At 38.3% G+C, this 19,838-nt stretch overlaps 2 protein-coding genes across 8 annotated transcripts in view; one reads left to right on the forward strand and one right to left on the reverse strand.

Annotated features, from left to right (window-relative positions):
* LOC309476094 (cell adhesion molecule CEACAM1-like) overlaps nt 1-19,838 on the reverse strand; it is a 161,225-nt gene that overhangs the window by 64,804 nt on the left and 76,583 nt on the right. For 3 of the 7 annotated variants that reach the window (XM_082139271.1, XM_082139267.1, XM_082139270.1), the window contains exons 2-3: nt 5,968-6,294; nt 5,232-5,573 (exon numbers count right to left, since the gene is read on the reverse strand). The exons of 1 other annotated variant lie outside the window; for it this stretch is intronic. In XM_082139271.1, coding sequence (XP_081995397.1) covers nt 5,232-5,573; nt 5,968-6,268 — 643 coding nt within the window. In that variant the 5' untranslated portion in view covers nt 6,269-6,294. Of the gene's footprint in view, nt 1-1,316; nt 2,661-4,819; nt 4,942-5,231; nt 5,574-5,967; nt 6,295-6,496; nt 6,649-19,838 lie in introns of those variants that run through there. 3 more of the 7 variants (XM_082139274.1, XM_082139268.1, XM_082139272.1) reach the window with 3 other exon arrangements.
* LOC309474898 (SLAM family member 5-like) lies at nt 8,942-19,734 on the forward strand (the record flags this gene model as incomplete). The annotated part of the gene is made up of 5 exons (XM_082137517.1): nt 8,942-9,145; nt 9,721-10,053; nt 11,763-12,044; nt 12,160-12,258; nt 19,673-19,734. The coding sequence occupies exons 1-5, from the start codon at nt 9,097-9,099 to the stop codon at nt 19,732-19,734; spliced, it is 825 nt and encodes a 274-aa protein (XP_081993643.1). The 5' UTR covers nt 8,942-9,096.

Consider the following 19,838-nt stretch of genomic DNA (forward strand, 5'->3'; position numbering starts at 1 on the left):
CAGCAACAATACCATTGGTAGTGCAGTCGATTCAGTACCTGTGTCAGACTGATATGGAATTGTTGAATAAACTCTTTTTTTTTTTTTTTTTTTACATTTGTCATTACTTGGAAAATTTGGGACCAGAAGTGAAACCACTGAGAACCCAATCTCGTGTCATCTCATCAGTATGAGGAAGATTTTATCAAACACTCTGTCTCTCAATCAATCAGGAAGAATTTGACATATTTTCTTTTTATCTTCCATGATGTGTCTTTTTTTCTCCCTTTTTTTTACAGAAAGATGAAGAGGAGGATCACGTAGATTGTGTGCCTGTCAGTGATCATTTCACTAGGAAACTCCAGCGACAACTTCAGTCTGAACTAAAGAATGGGCTAAATTCTTTACCAATTATTGGTATTGTATGGATCAGTTTAGCATTTTGACCCTTAAAGCCTCAAAACTAATTCAGACCATGCATTTACATCTGTACCAAAAATGTGGTTTGATCTGTTGGGCAAACAGGTTCTGCATGAGTATGTGGTAGTACTGGAAGTGTGTGAGCTGCAGTAGTATGTGTTTCAAGCATCACTTTTAGAGTTATTCATTGTGTTCAACTTGTTAAAGAAAACTATGCATTAATTTTGAAAAACCATAAAGCAGATGACAATGCTAATCATTTCCCTCAGATACTACAGTGATTGTTCCTACAATAAAATCATAATTTATTGTGGAATCTTCTTTAAACAGTGTTAGACGTTTTTCAGAAATGTTCTAATTTATTTCCTGAGTGTTGTCTGATCCCAGTTTTACTGTAGTAACAATCACTAATAACTGTTGGTAAAAGTTTAGTGCATGAGTGTTAAAATAATGTATAACTCTATGATTTAATATTAGCTTAGTTATTTCTGGTAACACACACACACAAATATTTTAGAGACAAACAGATTCCAGCCTTCATGAATGAATCATGTTATTAATATGTATAATGAACATTCAAATATTTTTCAAGTTAATTTCCTTGTTTCTTGTATCCAGGAAATATTCTGTCCAGAGTGCAAACAACAGTTGTCTTACTAAAACAGCTTATTAAGAAAACTTTAGTGTTTGTAAAAGTACAACATTCATGTCCAGTTCTTGTCGATGTTTGGTTAAATATATATATACTGTATATATATATATATATATATATATATATATATATTAGCATATATTAGCTTTGAATGACTTTTCTTAAAATATTTACCATGTCATAAACACCTCTATTGAGGCTTTATACATATTGATTACCACCAGCTGAAAGACAAATCCAAAAATAGGAACAAGAGAACAGAGTATTAAAGTGAAGGCAATCATTTTAATCAAACAGTGATAATATTCTCCCACTCAAACACAGCAGCAAAATACATGCCATGAGTTTAAAACAATCACACACAACAATCACAGCTTCATTAATAAAACTGAAAGAGATACAAGATGAAAAAAAATATCTTCATCTACAAACATGCCAATAGATAAAATGAAAGAACAAATCAGCACCTCATAAAATGTCACAGATGTTTTTTCACAGCTTCAGGTAAGAAGACATACACAGTTTTGCACATACAATTATATCTACTAACTGTATGAAGACTTACTATATTTTAATTGCATCGTTTTATCAAGTATACACACATTTGTGTGGCTGTAACACTCCTCCATCAAGTATTTCTCAGGTTTAACGCCAGAGTAACAATGTTTAACACAGCCTGTATCATGTATGCTTCCAATTACGGGCATTGAATATATATATAAAAAAATAAAAAAAAACTCAACAAAGTGTTTCACCAACTTTAAAATAAACCAATGAATTTCCAAGCTTATTATGTCTGTTTTGGTTCCAGTGTAGCTGGTGGACATATAAAAAACCATGCTATTCACAGTTGGTCAACCAGTGTTTTCTGATCAAGGTGGATAACCAAGGGATAGTGTGATAGTAATGTTTAAACTAAACACCAGCAACATATTGATGCCAGTCTTTTCCAGTTACAGCAACAACACCAGTAAAAACATCTTCAGTATCAGAAGTGGAGACTGTCCTTATGTATGAGACTGTGTTGAGGAGGACAATCTTGGTCATAATGATTGTCTTGTTGAGGTAATTGTAAAAAAACAAACACAGTCAGTTCTTTCAGAGGATGTAAACAGATGCTACAAAACAACTGATGTGTCAAACCAGATTAGTATTATAGTGCAAATGTTAAGAAACAGATATAATGCCTCACTTTAATAGTGAGCTTTAATAAAATAAGCTTTAATAAACCTCTACTGAGAAACATCAATCTACTGCTGGAAACTGTTGCTCTGTTTCTTACTTTATTGCTCATATACTGTTTAAGGCTAAATGTGTTCATTTACCATTAAAATCACTAAAAAACAAATGATAAGAAATCAGTTTTTGAAGTCGTATTTAAATTGGTATAATTTGACTGGTATTGGCACCGACCACTGAAATCCCGACACAATTACTCTGTGAGCGAGGAGAGTTTCAGCTGATCTTCTCTCTATCATTTCTTAATTCTCTTCAGTGTCTCTTTCAATGAAAGTATCAAAATTATAAATGATGTTACATTGTTTTATTTGGCAGCCTCGGCCTGAATTTGAGCCTAAGGGTCCTCTGTCCCATCTGGGTTATCAACATCCTGCAAGAAAGCACAGGTTCACAAAAGGTTAAAAGTAATGAGGAGGATTGATAGAGAATTGGAATTGTTTTGTTTTTTCTCCTGTTGTTTCTACAGATGTTTTCTTATGTAACATTATCTCTTAAACTGCACTGTCATCTTCTTTAGTAAAGTAATAAAAAAGGGAAGAATTATGATTTCAATATTGCATCTGAAATTCTTAAACCGTTGTATTGCTGTTTTATAATAAGACACTTGCTCTCTGAAAGACGTAGCATTGTTTCTCTAGTAATTGTTATTTAGTTTATTAGGGAGTTATTAGTGTTTTTGATAGTTTTGACACGGCCTCACCTGTAAACATCTGTTTATGTAGTGTTAATACTGTTAAAACATAGGATAAAATCAAGGATGAAAAAAGATAACTATCAACAGTGTACATGTGTGTTACACCCTTAGTTGCACAAATCGCACGATGCAGGGGAATTACTAGAGTATTTTATTGCTATATTCAAGGAACTGTGTAATTAAAGACTTATTCAACAAGCCAAAGCCACTTTCACACAGAGCGTTCATCACAGAAAATTGCCATAGAATTTCTAGAGAATGCCTTCTGTATGAACACAAACATGTCCCGAGATTGATCACCTAGTAACATTGCTGGGATCAGTCCTGGGACGCGTCCTGTGTGAACAAAAGGCAGGACCAATGCCGTAAGATGTGTGTCGTAATGATGACACATTGTCGTTGACTCTTTGACAGAGGGGTTTAAATGCAGATCAACGTTCACGTTGCACATTAATAAAGAAAAAAGTTTGTGTTCATCAAGGAACAAAGGGAGGACGAAAAATGTCTGCAAACACGACACATCCTGATGTCACGTGTCTTTATGGGATCTTTACGGGATATGTGAACGCACATACAGATTCAGGAAAACACTGGCAGTGTGAATGAACCAAAATCAAACGATCCCGGGTGGCCAACGCTCAACGCACTGCAACTGAAGAAAACGCATAGAAAAAACACCCGTAAATTTATAAAACATCTTCATCAGTTTCACACCACATGTTCTACAGATACTCACAACACAACCAAATACAGAAACACGCTGCAAATAGCACAGAACACAACGGAAATGTGTCCAGGGGGCCCCAAAAAGTGACGAACCCGGCTGGGACGTGCTTATAGCCTGTGAGCACCCTTATGCCCCACTCCCTTCGAAAGGCAGACGGCAGAGCCCTTGAAGTGGGGACTTTGGAGTGAGCAGCTGCACTAGTGTGCCGTTTAGTAGCCGTTTGGAACGCACTTGGTGAAGGGAGCAAAGAAAGACAACGTAATTTCCTCATTATTTTCACCTGGGATGTTCCCATGACAGCGCAGCACTGTGTCCATCAGCTGAATAGCTGTTCTTACGACAGAAAATCATTATTATTGCTGTTAACATAACGTTTGCAAATAAATATACATATTATACAAACATAGTTAAATATGCATTATATATCTGTGTGTGAGTGTCTCAACTTTAAAACTTGCCTTCTCATCTTTGGACCATGCAGTACCTAACATTTCTTATGAAACTTATTTAAACATAACATGACAAAGTTTGAATAATGTAACTGATGTATTGATATCTTTACCTCATGCTCTTTTTCCTCTATATTTTATTTTTATTTTATTTTTCAGCTCATTGTTAACTCTTCTTTTCTCATTTGTATTCTGATGACATAAACATGTCATCTCTCTATGTTTTGCAAAAAGAACATAGAGAGCATTCAGGGTCCCCTGAAACCATTTCTGTTGTGGTCTGATATTTGAAGTGTTTCTGTATTTGGTTGTGTTGTGAGTATTTGGAGCACACTTGTGTTGTGAAACTGATGAAGATGTTTTCTTAATTTGTGGGTGTTTTTCTAATTAATTAATTTCTTAATTTGTGGGCGTTGAGTTCTCTCGGCCACCGTAAATGAGCACAGGGAACACAGGCAAGCAGACAGGCAAACAGGGAAACCAAAACACCATGTTAATAAAACAACAAAACAGAACAGAACTTTTACAACCCTATATGTTAAAAAAAGAATTGTAATTATTTAATAATATAAAAATGTATTCCTTTAACTGTTCTTTAAAATGATTTTTTCATAGTAAATCTCATATATCTTGTTTAATCAGCTGTATGTAATACTTACATCCTGTTTTGTTTTATTATATTCTTTACTTTGTTCCACCAAAACAGCAGTAACAGCTGCAGCCACCAGGATAACAACACCAACACATATTCCTGCTACAACACCTGAAGACAAACATGAATCTGGAACAGATAAAGACATACATGCAGTCATCATTATGAGAGAGTGACTGATGATCCATCCAGTACGTAACATCGCGTAATAATATGTTTTTAGCTACAGCAGTTAAAACAGCATTAGCACTGTGAACTCAACAGGAAACACTGTTCACAGGTAAGTTATAAGTTTTCATGTTAACATTAGTCAACGTGTTATTAGGTCAAAGCTTGCTTTTTATAAACTGTCCACAACCCAACATTTATTGGGTTGATTTCTCAATGGAAATGCATTGATAACTGAATTATACACTCACCAATGACAGTAAGATTGAATCTCTTCACTCTAGTGATGCTGAAGCTGCTGTTGTTGATGATCATCAGTAGTTTATATTCTCCACAGTCTGTGTTTCTGATGTTTGTGATGGTCAGAGATCCAGTCTGATGATCCAGCTTCAGTCCGTCTCTGAATCTTCCATCACTATCTTCGCACTGAACATCTGTACAGGTTTTATTTTGATCTCCACTGAATTCAGCGATGAGAGTATCATTAAAATACCACGTCATCCCATCACTTGGTTTTCTTATTTCACCAGAATCTAAAGTAACAGATTCTCCCTCCTGTTTATTCACTTCATATAGTTCAGAAGCAGAAACTCCTAAAACACAAATCAACAGATGTGTTTGGATCTTTTTGGGGAAACAAATAAACTACAAAAGAATTGCACATGAATGTGATTGCACAAGCCCCTTCTTAACTATTGATCTGAAAAGAACCATTTATGCCTGGTTTGTGCTTTTTTACACATTTACATATTTTACATATTTGTATTCTCATATAAACGGAGATGGCGTGATTAGACGCTGTCACCTGAACTCAACTGCAGCTTCCTTAAAAAAAATACTCATACAGGTGAATTAACATACAGGTAAAGAAAATAACTCTTAATATCATTGTAAATATAAATAAACATATTAACAATGTGATTTGAGCACACATATACTACAGTTTAGTTTATATATTAACTAAAATAATAAACATGAATGACTCACCTTGAACAGTAACATTGAAGATCTTTTCACTGTTTCTGCTGCTGATGATCAGTAGTTTATATTCTCCAGAGTGTGTGTTTCTGATGTTCATGATGGTCAGAGATCCAGTCTGATGATCCAGCTTCAGTCTGTCTCTGAATCTCTCAGTATCTTCATTACACTGAACATCTGTACAGATCTTATTCTGATCTCCACTGATTTGAGCGATGCGAGTGTCATTAAAATACCATTTAATATCTTCTTGTTGTTTTGTTTCAACACCAGTGTATAAAGTGACTGAATCTCCCTCCATCACTGACATTTTATCCGATCCAACACCGAAAACACCTGGAGAAGAATCAGTTAAATAAGTCAAACAAAAACATATAAAATGTTGTGATTTCAACAATGCCCTCTTTCCCTATACATGGCTACATTTGTTCACTCATGCAACCAAGTATTTTCATATCTCATGACGAATATTGACCATCAATCGTTTTTTGTCGTTGACCAGGAAGAGAGATAATATTGTAACAAATCAAAGTCTTACCATGGTCGAGAAAAAACAAGATCATTGAGAACAAATGAATGAAAAGCTTCATTTTCACCACTTTTCACTCGGAAAAATGACCGCAAATTCCGATCCATAAAAGAGAGTTGTTTAAAGTGAAAGTAGAAAACTTAGAACTTACATAAAGGAGCGAGTGATGACGAGGAGAAGGGGGCGTGGCGTTTTCTAACACGCAGGCAGGCTTTTCGTCGTATTCTGTTTGTAAAACATGATACAATTTTATTTAATTAGTACAAATTGCTTATTCGAAGCGCGGATTTTATTATTTTAAAGAATATGTAGGCCTACTGTCAGGTAAAGAGTTTTAAAAACTAAATTATTATTTTATTTTAATAAACAAAGAACAAAATCAAATCTGTCACAAGTTTAAGAGTTAGGTTATAGTATTTTCAACTAACTGTACCTATTCAAAAAATAAAAGTATATACAATGTCCCCATTAAGATATGCAAACGTATCGACGTGTAGCCTATTTAAAGTACAGCGCAAAAAAAAAAAAAAAAAAAAAAAAAAAAAACTTGTTTCCTTGAATGAACCTTGTTCATCTGCCATTGCTTAATACATTAATACAAGGGTAAAACATAAGAAAAAAGTTTATCTTTAGATTGCATATCATGTAATGTTTAATTAAATTTATGATAGATTTGAAAAAAAAATACAAAGAAAACATATAAAAAAGCTGCAAGAAAGATAATTACATTCTGGATAAATTTAAACATGCATTAAGCTTTCACAGACAGAGTTCTGTAACTTTACATTTACTATCATTAGTTAATACTGCCTATCAAACAAAGTTATATATTCAGTGTAATTGACCCTTCGCCAAGCCACGCCCGAAAACCGCCACAGGCCAATCGTGGCTTAGCAACCGTAACTAGGCACGGGAGGTCTGGCAAGCTTTCGAGCGAGGGAAACATACCGAAGCGTTGTGCGAATGAATTGTGCAAATCTGATACCCGGTATCATAAAAGTTTGGACGGGGGGTGGGATTTTTTTCCTTCCCGAAACCTAAAACCCAAGGGGAGAAATGCCGGGCGTGGATCAAGCAGTGTGGGACGACCCATTCACAACTAAATGTCGACAGGATTAACAAAAACACCTACGTTTGCTCCACGACTTGTGAGCAGTAGCCTGGCGCGCTAAAAATATAAGCGGGAGAATGTTATCAAAGTGGTCAGGCTAATGTCTTGTGTTTATTCCACAAGATTTATGGATAAGCTGTTTGATTTATAATTATTCGATTATTTTCAAATTTCACTCACCCTGCTGTGCATGAACATAGCTGTTCCTCAATTTGTGTGTTTTCCATTTGAATGGTCAGCGTATGAGGCGGCTACTTCTTGCGCTGGGACCTATAGGCTTCAGCTTCGATTTTGATTAAATTATTATCTAATCGGTTGCATATTATGTTGTGGATATAACCCTCGAATGCATACTGCAGTCTGACCTAATGGCCTTTAACCAGACAGAGCTCAGAATGAGGTTTACACACTATTATTGGCCGACATCCGTTACACTCACCCCCCTAAACCTCACCCCCACCCGGGTCATTGCACCAAATGCAACCAGCCCTATTCGACCCGCTCCGAGCAGGACTCAAACCTGGGTCTCCAGCGTGGAGGTGGGCACGCTAACATGAAGGGGAGTGAGGTTTACACGCACAGCTCTTACTGGCATACATCCATTACATATATTTATTTCAACTTTGTGGATTTTGTATTGGATTTGAATGCAATGTCTTATTAAAAGACGACACAGAGGACTATACAAACCACAAATGTACAGCTTTTTTACCAGTCAGGAAAATGTTCAGGTCTGGTGTATTATTTAGTGTTTTGTTTAGCTGTCGATATGTGTACGTTATCAAAGATGCATGATGGGTAAGAGTGCAGTTTGACCTGTAACTCTGATTTGACTGTTTTTTAAACATTATTAGGCTGTAAAGCTGTTATTTGAGGGTATCAACTGTAAGTTTCATAAACAGCAGGAAGAAACACTTGGCTTATAAACTAAACACACATGCACTGAATAGCCAAGATATTTGTCTACTCAAAAGATAAAACCATGTTTCTATAGAAATCAGATTGCAGCAGGTTTCAGTTTGACTCAGTTGAGCTGCTAGTGTCTCACATTGATAAGACTGGCATCAATAAGACCAATCAACACCCTAACCCCATGTAAAAAAATAAATAAATTTAAGTGAATAAAAAAAATACAAAAATAAAATCAGCTTTACAATAGGCTCTCCAAAAATGAAATTTAGTAAGATTCATATAATAATCCAGTCTAATTTTACGTATTTATCACAGTAAGGAAACTACGTTTGAAAAATGGTCAGTGTTGAATGATAAAATGACTGTTTTCCACTGTTAGGAATAGTTTAAGTCTAAAGAGACAGAAGAGCATGTATATGTTATATATAAAATCATAACACACTTTCGGTGAATGTATGTAATGTGTGTGAACTAGAAGGGTCAAGCGCTGTCGTGGGAGGATTCATATGCATGCAAGATGAATAAATTGATGGTTATCAGCGGATTGTGTAACTAGATCAAGCGTTTCACTGAGCAGCTGAAGAAAATGTTTCACGTGTTTGTTTTGTTCTGTTTGTGCTTCTGCCGTCTGATTGGTAAGTTTTAAATATATTATTTTGACTTAATAACAGTAGCATTCTTCACAGATGTTAAATCATTGAACATAATGGACATTACTATAGAAATTTCAAACAGTGGAAGCCCAGAAAGCGAATCTTCCAGTGAGCTACTTTTAAATCTTCATTATTTAAATAAATTTGTGTTTTAAAACATCCCCAGCCATCTCTAAAAATTATAACCATGACAAACAACAAAAGTAATATAAAATTAATTAATCAAAATGTGCAAGAAACATGTTTTATGTACTGATACATATATATGTGTGTGTGTGTTCACATATCCACAAGGTGTTAAAAATATCAATATGTTGTAACTGACTTTGTAGTGTCATTCATTTTGCTCTATGCCAGATGACTTTAAAAAACACCATAAAAATCATTTTATTAGTTCACACACATCTGTCTGTTCATGTATCTCACCTTTCATTTTCTTTTGTCTGTTTGCTGCTGTTGTGAATGTTTTTTTAATTCACATTTAAAAACTTCAGCTGATTTCAGGCTTTGTAAACCATCAGAGGCCGTAATCTGTGTCAAATCTGTTTGTTCATCAGGTGTGTTTGGTGTTGATGAAGTGAAGTCAGTGTCAGTGATGGAGGGAGATTCAGTCACTCTAAACACTGATGTTACTGAAATACATGAAGTTGATGATATACTGTGGACATTTGGAGCTAACAACTCTCTCATAGCTAAAATTAAAAAGAAGAAGCAAATCTTTTCCACATGTGATGATGCTCCTGATGGGAGATTCAGAGACAGACTGAAGCTGGACGATCAAACTGGATCTCTGACCATCACAAACACCAGAACTGAACACACTGGAGATTATGAAGTAAAGATAAGTGGAAATATACTGACAACAAAAACATTCAGTGTTTCTGTCTATGGTGAGTAAAAAGCTAATTTGTCTTGTCCACATATTCTTGTTTTATTAGTTTTATTATACATCAAAAATGAAAATTCTGTCATTAATTACTCATCCTCATGTCTGTCACACACTTCAACGGCACTACACTTCCCAGCAGGAAGGGGGGGCTCTTTTTTTGTTAGTACTTGTTTAATAAATCTTAGAATCGTCTTCGTCTTCTGTGAATTTCAGCGTTACAGAATACCAGACTTTAAACACAAAATATGGGCATTTCCCGCACCCATCAAAACCCAACCAATCATCTACTAACCTGTTTTCAGAATGGCTGCTCGATTGAAGAATATGTGAAGGAGTTTCTAGATATTTCACACCAGCTCACCTGGACAGATGACGTCCTAAAGAACATGTTTGGACTTGGACTGGATGTTCCTCTGAACCAGCCAGTTTCAGCCACTAAACCATGTTCATTCATACAATACCTGGATCATGCTGTTGTTGAACGGTCCAGCCTTCACCGTGAGTGAGGCTGATAATTACAGTCACTCAACCACCATCACCAGCCATCTTCCTCGCCACACAGCCTGAATGTCTTCAAGTCATACCTGCTGCCTCACCGCCTGAACCCTCGGCAAAGATGGCCGCTGCCTCACCGCCTGAACCCTCGGCAAAGATGGCCGCCGCCTCACCGCCTGAACCCTCGGCTAAGATGGCCGCCGCCTCACCGCCTGAGCCCTTGGCAAGGATGGCCGCTGCCTCAACCCCTGAGCCCTTGGCAAGGATGGCTGCCTGTATCTGTTTCTGAACTCCCACCCAGCCTCCCTCTCCTGCCTCCTCCCATCATCCATCTCTCATCCCTGCCTCCACTGCTTCCTGTCAGCCCCTCAGCTCACCCTCAGTCCATCTTCGGTGACGTATGTTTGGCGCAGGTCTGCCAGTCGCCAACTCCATCTGGGTCGGTGAATCCCCGGTCTCCGCCTCTGACCTCCGCAACCAGGACTCCACTTCGACCTGTCGGTCCATTAGCTCCACCTTGGCTCCTACCTCCCTCATTTCCACCATGGCCCAACAGTCCACCAGCTCCGTCAGGCTTCCTCGTCCCCCGGCTTTCGCCTTGGTCGTTCGTCGGCCTGCCCTTGCCTCGGGACTACACTTCTCTGGCTTTGCCTCATCCCTTCGTCCCTCTGGCTCCGTTGGGCTCCTCACTCCCTCCAGCTCCACCTTGGTCCTCTGTCGCTCCGGCTCCACCACGGCCTTCTGGATCCCAGCCTGCGTCTCGGTCGCCAGAGCCGTCGGCATCGCCATGTCCCTCGGAATCCTCACCATTGCCTTGGCTCGTCTGCTCTCTGGCTTCATCTGGGTATCCTCTTCCACCTGCTCTGCCTCCCGCAGCCGCAGTCTCCCGAGCTGCCGGCACCAGAGTCTACATACCCTGCTCACCCTCCTGCCTTCTGTCTGCCCGTCCTCCTCCTGAGTCCCCTCCCTCCGCAGTTGGTCCAAACTCTGCTTCTTTTTTTTTTTAAGTAGGGACGAATAGAAATTATTTGTTTTAATTAACATTATGCCACAAATACTGCCGTTTGAGCTTCAGATCGTTCCTTTAACTATTTACATATCAAATGATTTAATCCTTTTATAGTTTGAGATGACAGAAACACTGACACGCTACACTAAAACAAGATGGTTGTTTAGAATTATCCATATTTCTCTATATTTTCTTATATTTTCCAGCTCATCTGCCTGTTCCAGTCATCAGTAGAGACTATTCATCATCATCATCAAATTGTTCATTGGTGTGTTCATCAGTGTTGAATGTGTGTGATGTGACTCTCTCCTGGTACAAAGGAATCAGTGTATTGTCCAGCATCAGTATGTGTGATCTCAGCATCAGCCTCTCTCTACCTCTGGAGGTGGAATATCAGGATAAAAACACCTACAGCTGTGTGCTGAACAATCCCATCAGCAACCAGACCACACATCTGGACATCAACACACTCTGTCACACATGTGCAGGTAGGCCTACTTTTGTGGTGATGTTATTTGCAATTTTGCAAAGCTCAGCTCTGTCTTCTATTGTTCTGACACATTCACTCACAATAATGACTGTCTCTCTTTTCCTCTCCTTCAGTTCCTCCAGTCTCAGTGTCTCTGATAGTGTTGGTCACTGCTGCTGCTGGATCTCTGATGATTGTTGCTATAATCGGGATGTGCTTCATCTATAAGAAAGGTAGAAAAACAGTTCAGGAGAGCAAGAAATTAATGCATGTCAATACAGTCCAGACCAGAACCGATTCAGCAGTGTGTGATCCAACAACACCAAAAACGGTAAGATTATTTATTACTGTTGCAGTCAGTCTGATTGAAACTTGCTGATTGAAGTTTAGTATGCATCAGGCGGTCAGTGAACATTCATGTGTCGTCTTAGTCATTACCTTATAAGGGAGGCTCATGTGTATGTGGGTAATTCTTCAACTATCCCAGCAAGCAATTTTGCGTCTAATAGACGTCAAATAGACGTCTAAACATAGCCTAGACGTCTAGGCTAAAATCAGGCTAATTTTGGGCTGTCAGTGAAAATCTAATAGACGTCTAACCATAGCCCAAGAATAGACGTCTAACCATAGCCCAAGAAAAGACGTCTAACCATAGCCCAAGAATAGACGTCTAACCATAGCCCTAGAATATACGTCTAACCATAGCCCAAGAATAGACTAGTCATTAATTAGACGGCTATTAAACGACTACATATATACGTCTAATAGACAGTCAATATGGGTCTAGGCTAAAACAAGGCTGAATTTGGGCTGTCAGTGAAAATCTAATAGACGTCTAACCATAGCCCAAGAATAGACTAATCATCAATTACACAGCTATTGAAGGACTACATATACATGTAATAGACAACAAAATGAGGCTAAAAGATTATTTTCACTCAAATATAACAGGTTTTCATAAATGACAATCATCCAAACAAATGTAAAACATTTAAAAAAGGATTTATTTAAAAAAATAATATTAACAACTTAGACAACATACAAACATAAAAATGAGCAAATAAAATTAGAAAATATGGGAAAACAACTCAAGATAATAAAAATATAAAGAATTTAATTTTATAAAACAAATCAATGGATCCCTTTACTCCCATACCCACCACCCCCTAGTGCCTGCTTAAAATGAAAAGAAATAGCATTTTTTATTTCCAATTCTTTTGTTGAAGGAAAATTGGTCATCACTGCATCTGCCAAACGAGAAAAAAATAAAATAATAATTGCACAAGAAAAGCATTGTTGACCATAATTTTTAACTAATTACAGTAATTGCCATTTTTGCTTGGATGCACACTAGCTGGCCAATATAGAGTTAAGATACATGATTATTTATCATGTCTTTTCATATTGCATTATGTTGCTGTTAAGTTGTATGTGAAGCACTTTGAAAACTTGCCTTAAATCAAAAACTCATATTTCACAATATTAATCTTCAATAATAATAACAAATTTGTAATGGTAAGTTTCATGCTTGCCAGCTTGAATTTAGATAAACTTTAGTTTAAGGGTAGTAAAGTTGCACGTGCAGTAAAGTTACACGTGCAGATAACGTTAACTTGTTGGAGAAAAAAAACTCTTTGCTAACGCTATGTCACGGTTCCTACACATTATAACAAATAATGAATTTAAATAATGAACATGTCAAAAAGACACTCATACTTACAAGATCGAAGTAGAAGTGTTACGAGTTTCGCTCGTCCATTGCTCTGCTCTTCTACAGGTGCAAAATGGCTGTATGGCTCGTGTAAAATAAAATTTGAAAAGGGCGGAAATGTTTCTCGCGAGATCTGGCTAAAGTGATCTAGTCGCGCGATGCCAGTAGTCCCAGTAGCAGCTATGAGTAGCAGTAGTCATGTCTTAGTACGGCTTCGCTTGTGCCATCTAGCGGTTGAGAATTGGAATTTGATTTTTATTTATAAATAAATATTATTTTACTAACCGAGGCGGTGAAATGACGGCTATTGCATGCAGGGAAAATAGCCCGTCTTACTACGAGCTAAATCGTGGCTAAGCACAGCCTACACATATAACATGTCAAATAAAGCAAACCAAACACCTCGTCATCACAGTTGACTTTGCTTACATGATGGAATATCATACATCTCGCAAGTTATTTTGGAAAAAAATACATTAAACCAGATTAAATGTTATTTGGGCTAAAAGTGGGTTACAAAATAGCCGGTCTATATTAGGTCTATATTTAACCTAGACGTTGAAATGACGGCTATTGCTTGCTGGGATGGTACTCTTTGAGCTAGACAGTTTCAGAAAATAAAAACATTTCTACAAACAGTTTTTTAGTATCAGTTGGTTTCTCAATCTGTCTAGAAACCTTCCCTTAACCCTTTCGCACGTACGATCACACCGGTGTGATCAGTCTAGGCTGGTCCCTGGAGCGTACGATCACACCGGTGTGATTAGAATGACGTGATCAACTGCTAAATTCAAATGTACTTTCGCGCGTTGGCTGGCACTGAGCCAGAGACAGGCGCGCTCAGAGCTGTCATAAATCACAACTTTTCAGTGTTTTCAACCACATAATGTTTATTTTAGGTTTCAGACATATAAGTACTTAAAAAACAATAAATTTAGAGTTTGTAAAATACACACTGATGTCAAAGGAAGAGGCAATGATAATCCTTTCCATTATAATTAGTTGTATTCATATCAGATACACATTGTGTAAGTAACTTTAAAGTTTACTCTATTCTTCTCCCAGTTCACCTGCCACTTACTTTTATGTATTTCGGGAGAAGTGGATGAATTCACGTGTTGTAAATCCAACAGATCCGATTCTCTGAACTGCGTCTGCGGCACAAACTAACATGGCGGCGCCCATCGCGCATACAGCTCAACTAACGCGATCGTTATAAAGGTGTTTAAACAACAAAACACTTCCACTTGCATATATTTGATAATCGGAATATCAGATATTTCATGCCATATCAAACAAAGTTGTGAATATTTTGAATAAAAAAGGAAAAATGACATAAAAGCAGATCATCATTCATTCAGCTCTGTTGTTGCTGCGGTGTGTCACGTGACAAGCAATGACGCGTCACCATGGAAACCATAAAGTGACACGTTCGAAATAACGGTCGCCTTGAAAAACGTCTCCGGTTAATATCGTAACCTCGGTTCCCTGAGAGGCGGGAACGAGACATTACGTCACTGACGTATATGGGAACTCCCTTCCTCCTCATTTTCACTGAAATCTTATTGGCTAACGCCAGCTGGAGACAGCTGGCCAATTGACGCGAAACATGCAAATGCTGACCGGTCCGCGGGCAGTATAAATAGCATGGGCGCGACAATTACGTCAGAATCAAGACTGAACGCTAGCACAGCTGATCAAACGGCGAGCACGGCGGCTGACGTAATGTCTCGTTCCCGCCTCTCAGGGAACCGAGGTTACGATAGTAACCGGAGACGTTCCCTTTCAAGGCGGTCACTTCGACATTACGTCACTGACGTATATGGGAACTGTATAGAATCCCGCCGTGAGCGCAGTGAAGATAAGCCCTGAACGGGGTCAAGCTACACTCCCACGAGAGACAACAGTTCTAAGCCGGCAGCGCCGCTAGGAGCACTCGAACCGATAGGCGAAACTTGACCAAGAAACGTCTGTTCCAACCTTACCAAGTTGCATATCCAATGCAATGAAGCGAAGGCTGCACTGGAGGGCAGCACAACACCATAAACACTCAAGCACAAGAGTTAACACAGTGTCGACAGCAATAGCGGTGACAGCTGCATAACCTTATAGCCAGTGGTTAAATTGGCTTTTGTTGGGAGGGGGAGCCCTTATTTACGGTGGTCATCATTAAAAATCGCGCCATAAAATGACTTAATGTGTTTTACACCAAAGGGGCTATTTTTCCCGTATTAATTTGTACGGTAAGGTTGAGTAGTTATTCAAACAAAGATAAATACTTTACAATTTTTTATTATTTTTTACCTTAATGTTAACAAGCAGGCAACGGATTTTACCCTTGGAAAACGTTTGAAAATATTGAAAATATTGGTTGGTTGTTTTGTAATGCTAGATAGGCTAGATAGGCCTATATACAGTGGTGGTCAGAATTAACGGCACCCCTGGTAAATAAGATAAAAAATGGCTGTAAAAAATAAATCTGCATTGTTTATCCTTTTGATCTTTCATTAAAAAAATTTGCAAAAATCTAACCTTTCATTGAAGTAAAAGAATTGAAAGTGGGGGGTAAATCACATTATAAAAGAAATGTTTTTCTCCAAAACACGCTGGCCACAATTATTGGCACCCTGTTATTAAATACTTTTTGCAATCTCCTTTTGCCAAGATAACAGATCTGAGTCTTCTCCTATAATGACTGATGAGTTTGGAGAATAACTGACCAGAGATCAGAGATCATTCCTCCATACAGAATCTCTCCAGATCCTTCAGATTCACAAGTTCATGTTGGTGCTTCTTCTCTTCAGTTCACTCCACTCATTTTCTATAGGGTTCAGTTTAGGGGACTGGGACGGTCATGGCAGAAGCTTCATTTTGTGCTCAGTTACCCATTTTTGTGTTGATTTTGATGTTTGTTTTGGACCGTTGTCCTGATGGAAGATCCAACCACGGCCCATTATAAGATTTCTATCAGAGGCAGTCAGGTTTTGATTTTTTATCTGTTGGTATTTGCTAGAATCCATAATACCATGTATCTGAACAAGAAGTCCAGGACCTCCAGCAGAAAAATAGGCCCACAACATATAAGATCCAGCAGTATATTTAACCGTAGGCATGGGGTACTCTTCATCCCTGTTTGCACCAAACACATCTGCTAGGTTTGCTGGCAAAAAGCCCTTTTTTTTTGTTGTTTCATCTGACCACAGAATCCGGTCCCTTTTGAAGATCCAGTCGTGTCTGAGCACTGAATATGCTGGAGTTTATTTTTGGAGGAGCGAGGAGGATTTTTCTTGAAACCCTCCCAAACAACATGTGGGGATTTAGGGGTTGTTTGATAAATTTTTTTAGGCTTTCTGACCCCAAGACTTCAACTAATCTCTGCAATTCTCCATCTGTGATTGTTGAAGAGTCTTTGGCCATTCAAACCATCCTTCTCACTGTCTATTAAGGCAATATAGACACACGTCCTCTTCCTGGCAGATTCGGAACATCTTTAGTTGATTGGAACTTCTTAAGTATTGCCCTGATGGTCAAAATGGGGATTTTTCAATTCTTTAGCTATTTTCTTACAGTCACTTTCTATTTTGTGATGCTCAACAATCTTTTGCTGCACATCAGAACTATATTCTTTGGTTTTACTCATTGTGATGAATGATTAAGGGCATTTGGCCTTTGTGTTTCCTCATATTTAAACTCCTGTGAAACAAGAAGTCATAGCTAAACAATGTCATGTTCCTAGTCACCCTGGTGTGCTAAATAAAGGTAAATATTAATGGGAATATACTTCAGAGATATTTTACTTGTAAAAAATTCAAGGGGTGCCAATAATTGTAGCCGACGTGTTTTGGAAAAAAACATTTATTTCATATTGTAATTTCCTCCCCACTTTCAATTCTTTTACTTCAATGAAAGGTTAGATTTTTGCGAATTTTTTGAATGAAAGATCAAAAGTATAAACAATGCAGATTTTTTTTTTTACAGCCATTTTTGAGCATATTTACCAGGGGTGCCATTAATTCTGTCCACCACTGTATAACCACCATTTAGCATTTAATATTTTGAGGTTAATTTTGAATTAGTCAGATGTTAGATAATTATATACTTATAATTATATACTTTTAAAATATATTTAAAAATATTTTACTTTTTTTTTTTTTTATATTAAATTGGTGTAAAAAAAATCTGAACATTTTAGTAACTACGCAGAATTGTATTAGGTTTAGTAACAACAATTTATATTGTTTACATGGTACAATTTCTGATAAGCTGCTTTTTTTGTTGCTAGACACAAATTTAATGATTTCAATTCAGTTCAGTGCTTGTGATTTGATTCAATATTGACTCATTTGGATAAATATTAGGTAGGCTACACAAGATAGGCATTCATTTTTCTCAAAAAAAAAAAAAAAACTCACCTAATCAGCCCAGACATATAATGCCTTTTTTAATTTTTATTATAACAACTGTATTTAACATTGTTCATTAGCTAGAGATCATCCGTTCACGTGACGCTATGGGAACTGTCACGTCACATTTACAAGCGCCAAAACGGTATTTATTGCTTGAATTTCGAAATAAAATTGACAGAATCTGAGAGATGAGATTATTTTTTATAACATAAGTATCCTGCTCTGTCTTGTCTGTCGGTCTCCGTGTCCTCTTTGCTTTGCGATTTTACTGTGCGTGAGAAAATTGATGTGTGGCGTCACGTGAGAGCGTGAATGCGTGAGAGTTGGCAGCTATGGCCTTAGCAGACAAATCAAATGAAAAACTAAACAGTGCGAGCGAGGCTACATTAGTCACATTAGAAAATGAAGTTGTAGGTTGTGTTTGAATAATTACATATCTTATTTAACTGAGGTAAATTAAACCAAATACTCACGTATGCTCGATAAAGAATTAGACAGCACAATGAGCCCATCGGGCGGTTGAATTTAAAAGACTGACTTTGCTAGCCGTTCGCGGGTTTCCATGGTAGCGTCGATGGTGGGCGGGGTGCTGAACCAGAGAACGCAGGGATTAATGCATTATGACGTCTGATAATTCCATGTAGCCTGGGTGTCTCTGTGTAGTCTTGCTAATTGTTTAGTCTCATATGCCATGTATTTACCAGGAGATGAAAAATAATTCAAGTGGAATAACAATATTTGGTGCTGAAGGAGACGGAGCTGAGCTCCGGCATGGTGTGTTGTGGACCCGAGGAGGCGGAGCTGCGCTCCGGTGCGCTCCGGCCCAATTTAACCTATGCTTATAGCCATACACAGAGTTAACAGCACTTTCAAAACTACTGCGTAATGTGGAAACCACTATGTAACATTATAGTCATAACACAGAGTTAGCAGCAATGGTAACTCTGCATAATGCAGACTAGGCCTACTGCACAGCTGGTGGTAAGAGTTCATGCAGTACATAAATAAAACTCACCGAACCCACGACACTATAGGCAGTGCATAAAACTTGAAACCCTGGCAAACGTGTTCTGAGAAGACAGCCAGCATACCTAATCCCGTAGGCATTAAACCACATTGAAAAGCGTCGAATTCAGTGAGAAAGTCTCAGTATAAAACAGCACGTCCCTAGTACCATCCACCAAGCACACAAACAGCTAGTCAGACTGCTGCCTAGTGATCCACGTACATCCGCAAAGCCCTTACAGGGCCAACAGCACTCTGAGCATCGGCATCATGCGAGGCTGACGGCTCAGCAGATAAGGCGGGCAGGGATCAATCTGTGCTCTGAACAGTGTAAGGCGACTTCGGAACGCAGCTTGGTATCGGACGGAGAGTGACGCTGCAGTCACTAGGTCCGAGACAATGCAACATCATTCACGTAGAATGAGCGTAGGTCTCCAAGTGCTTGCTTGGGCGAGAGCAGGTGGAAAGGGCATCTCAAAGAGAGCTCTCAGCACTTATTAGTGTGAAGTGTCTTGCTCAACTCAGGACCCAGCAGCGGACACACAAGAAGGTTCCACAGCCTGGGGCTGGGGGCCAATCGTCTGTAGAAGCAGGACCTTCCTGAGGGGGATTGTCATGGGGGAGCCCCATAACTCTCTCAGGTCCGTGAACCGGGGATGATAGGCCAGTAAGGGGGTCACGAGGAAACTGA

The sequence above is a fragment of the Leuciscus leuciscus genome (genome assembly GCF_965113295.1).
Source record: "Leuciscus leuciscus genome assembly, chromosome: 15".
Classification (NCBI taxonomy): Eukaryota; Metazoa; Chordata; class Actinopteri; order Cypriniformes; family Leuciscidae; genus Leuciscus; species Leuciscus leuciscus.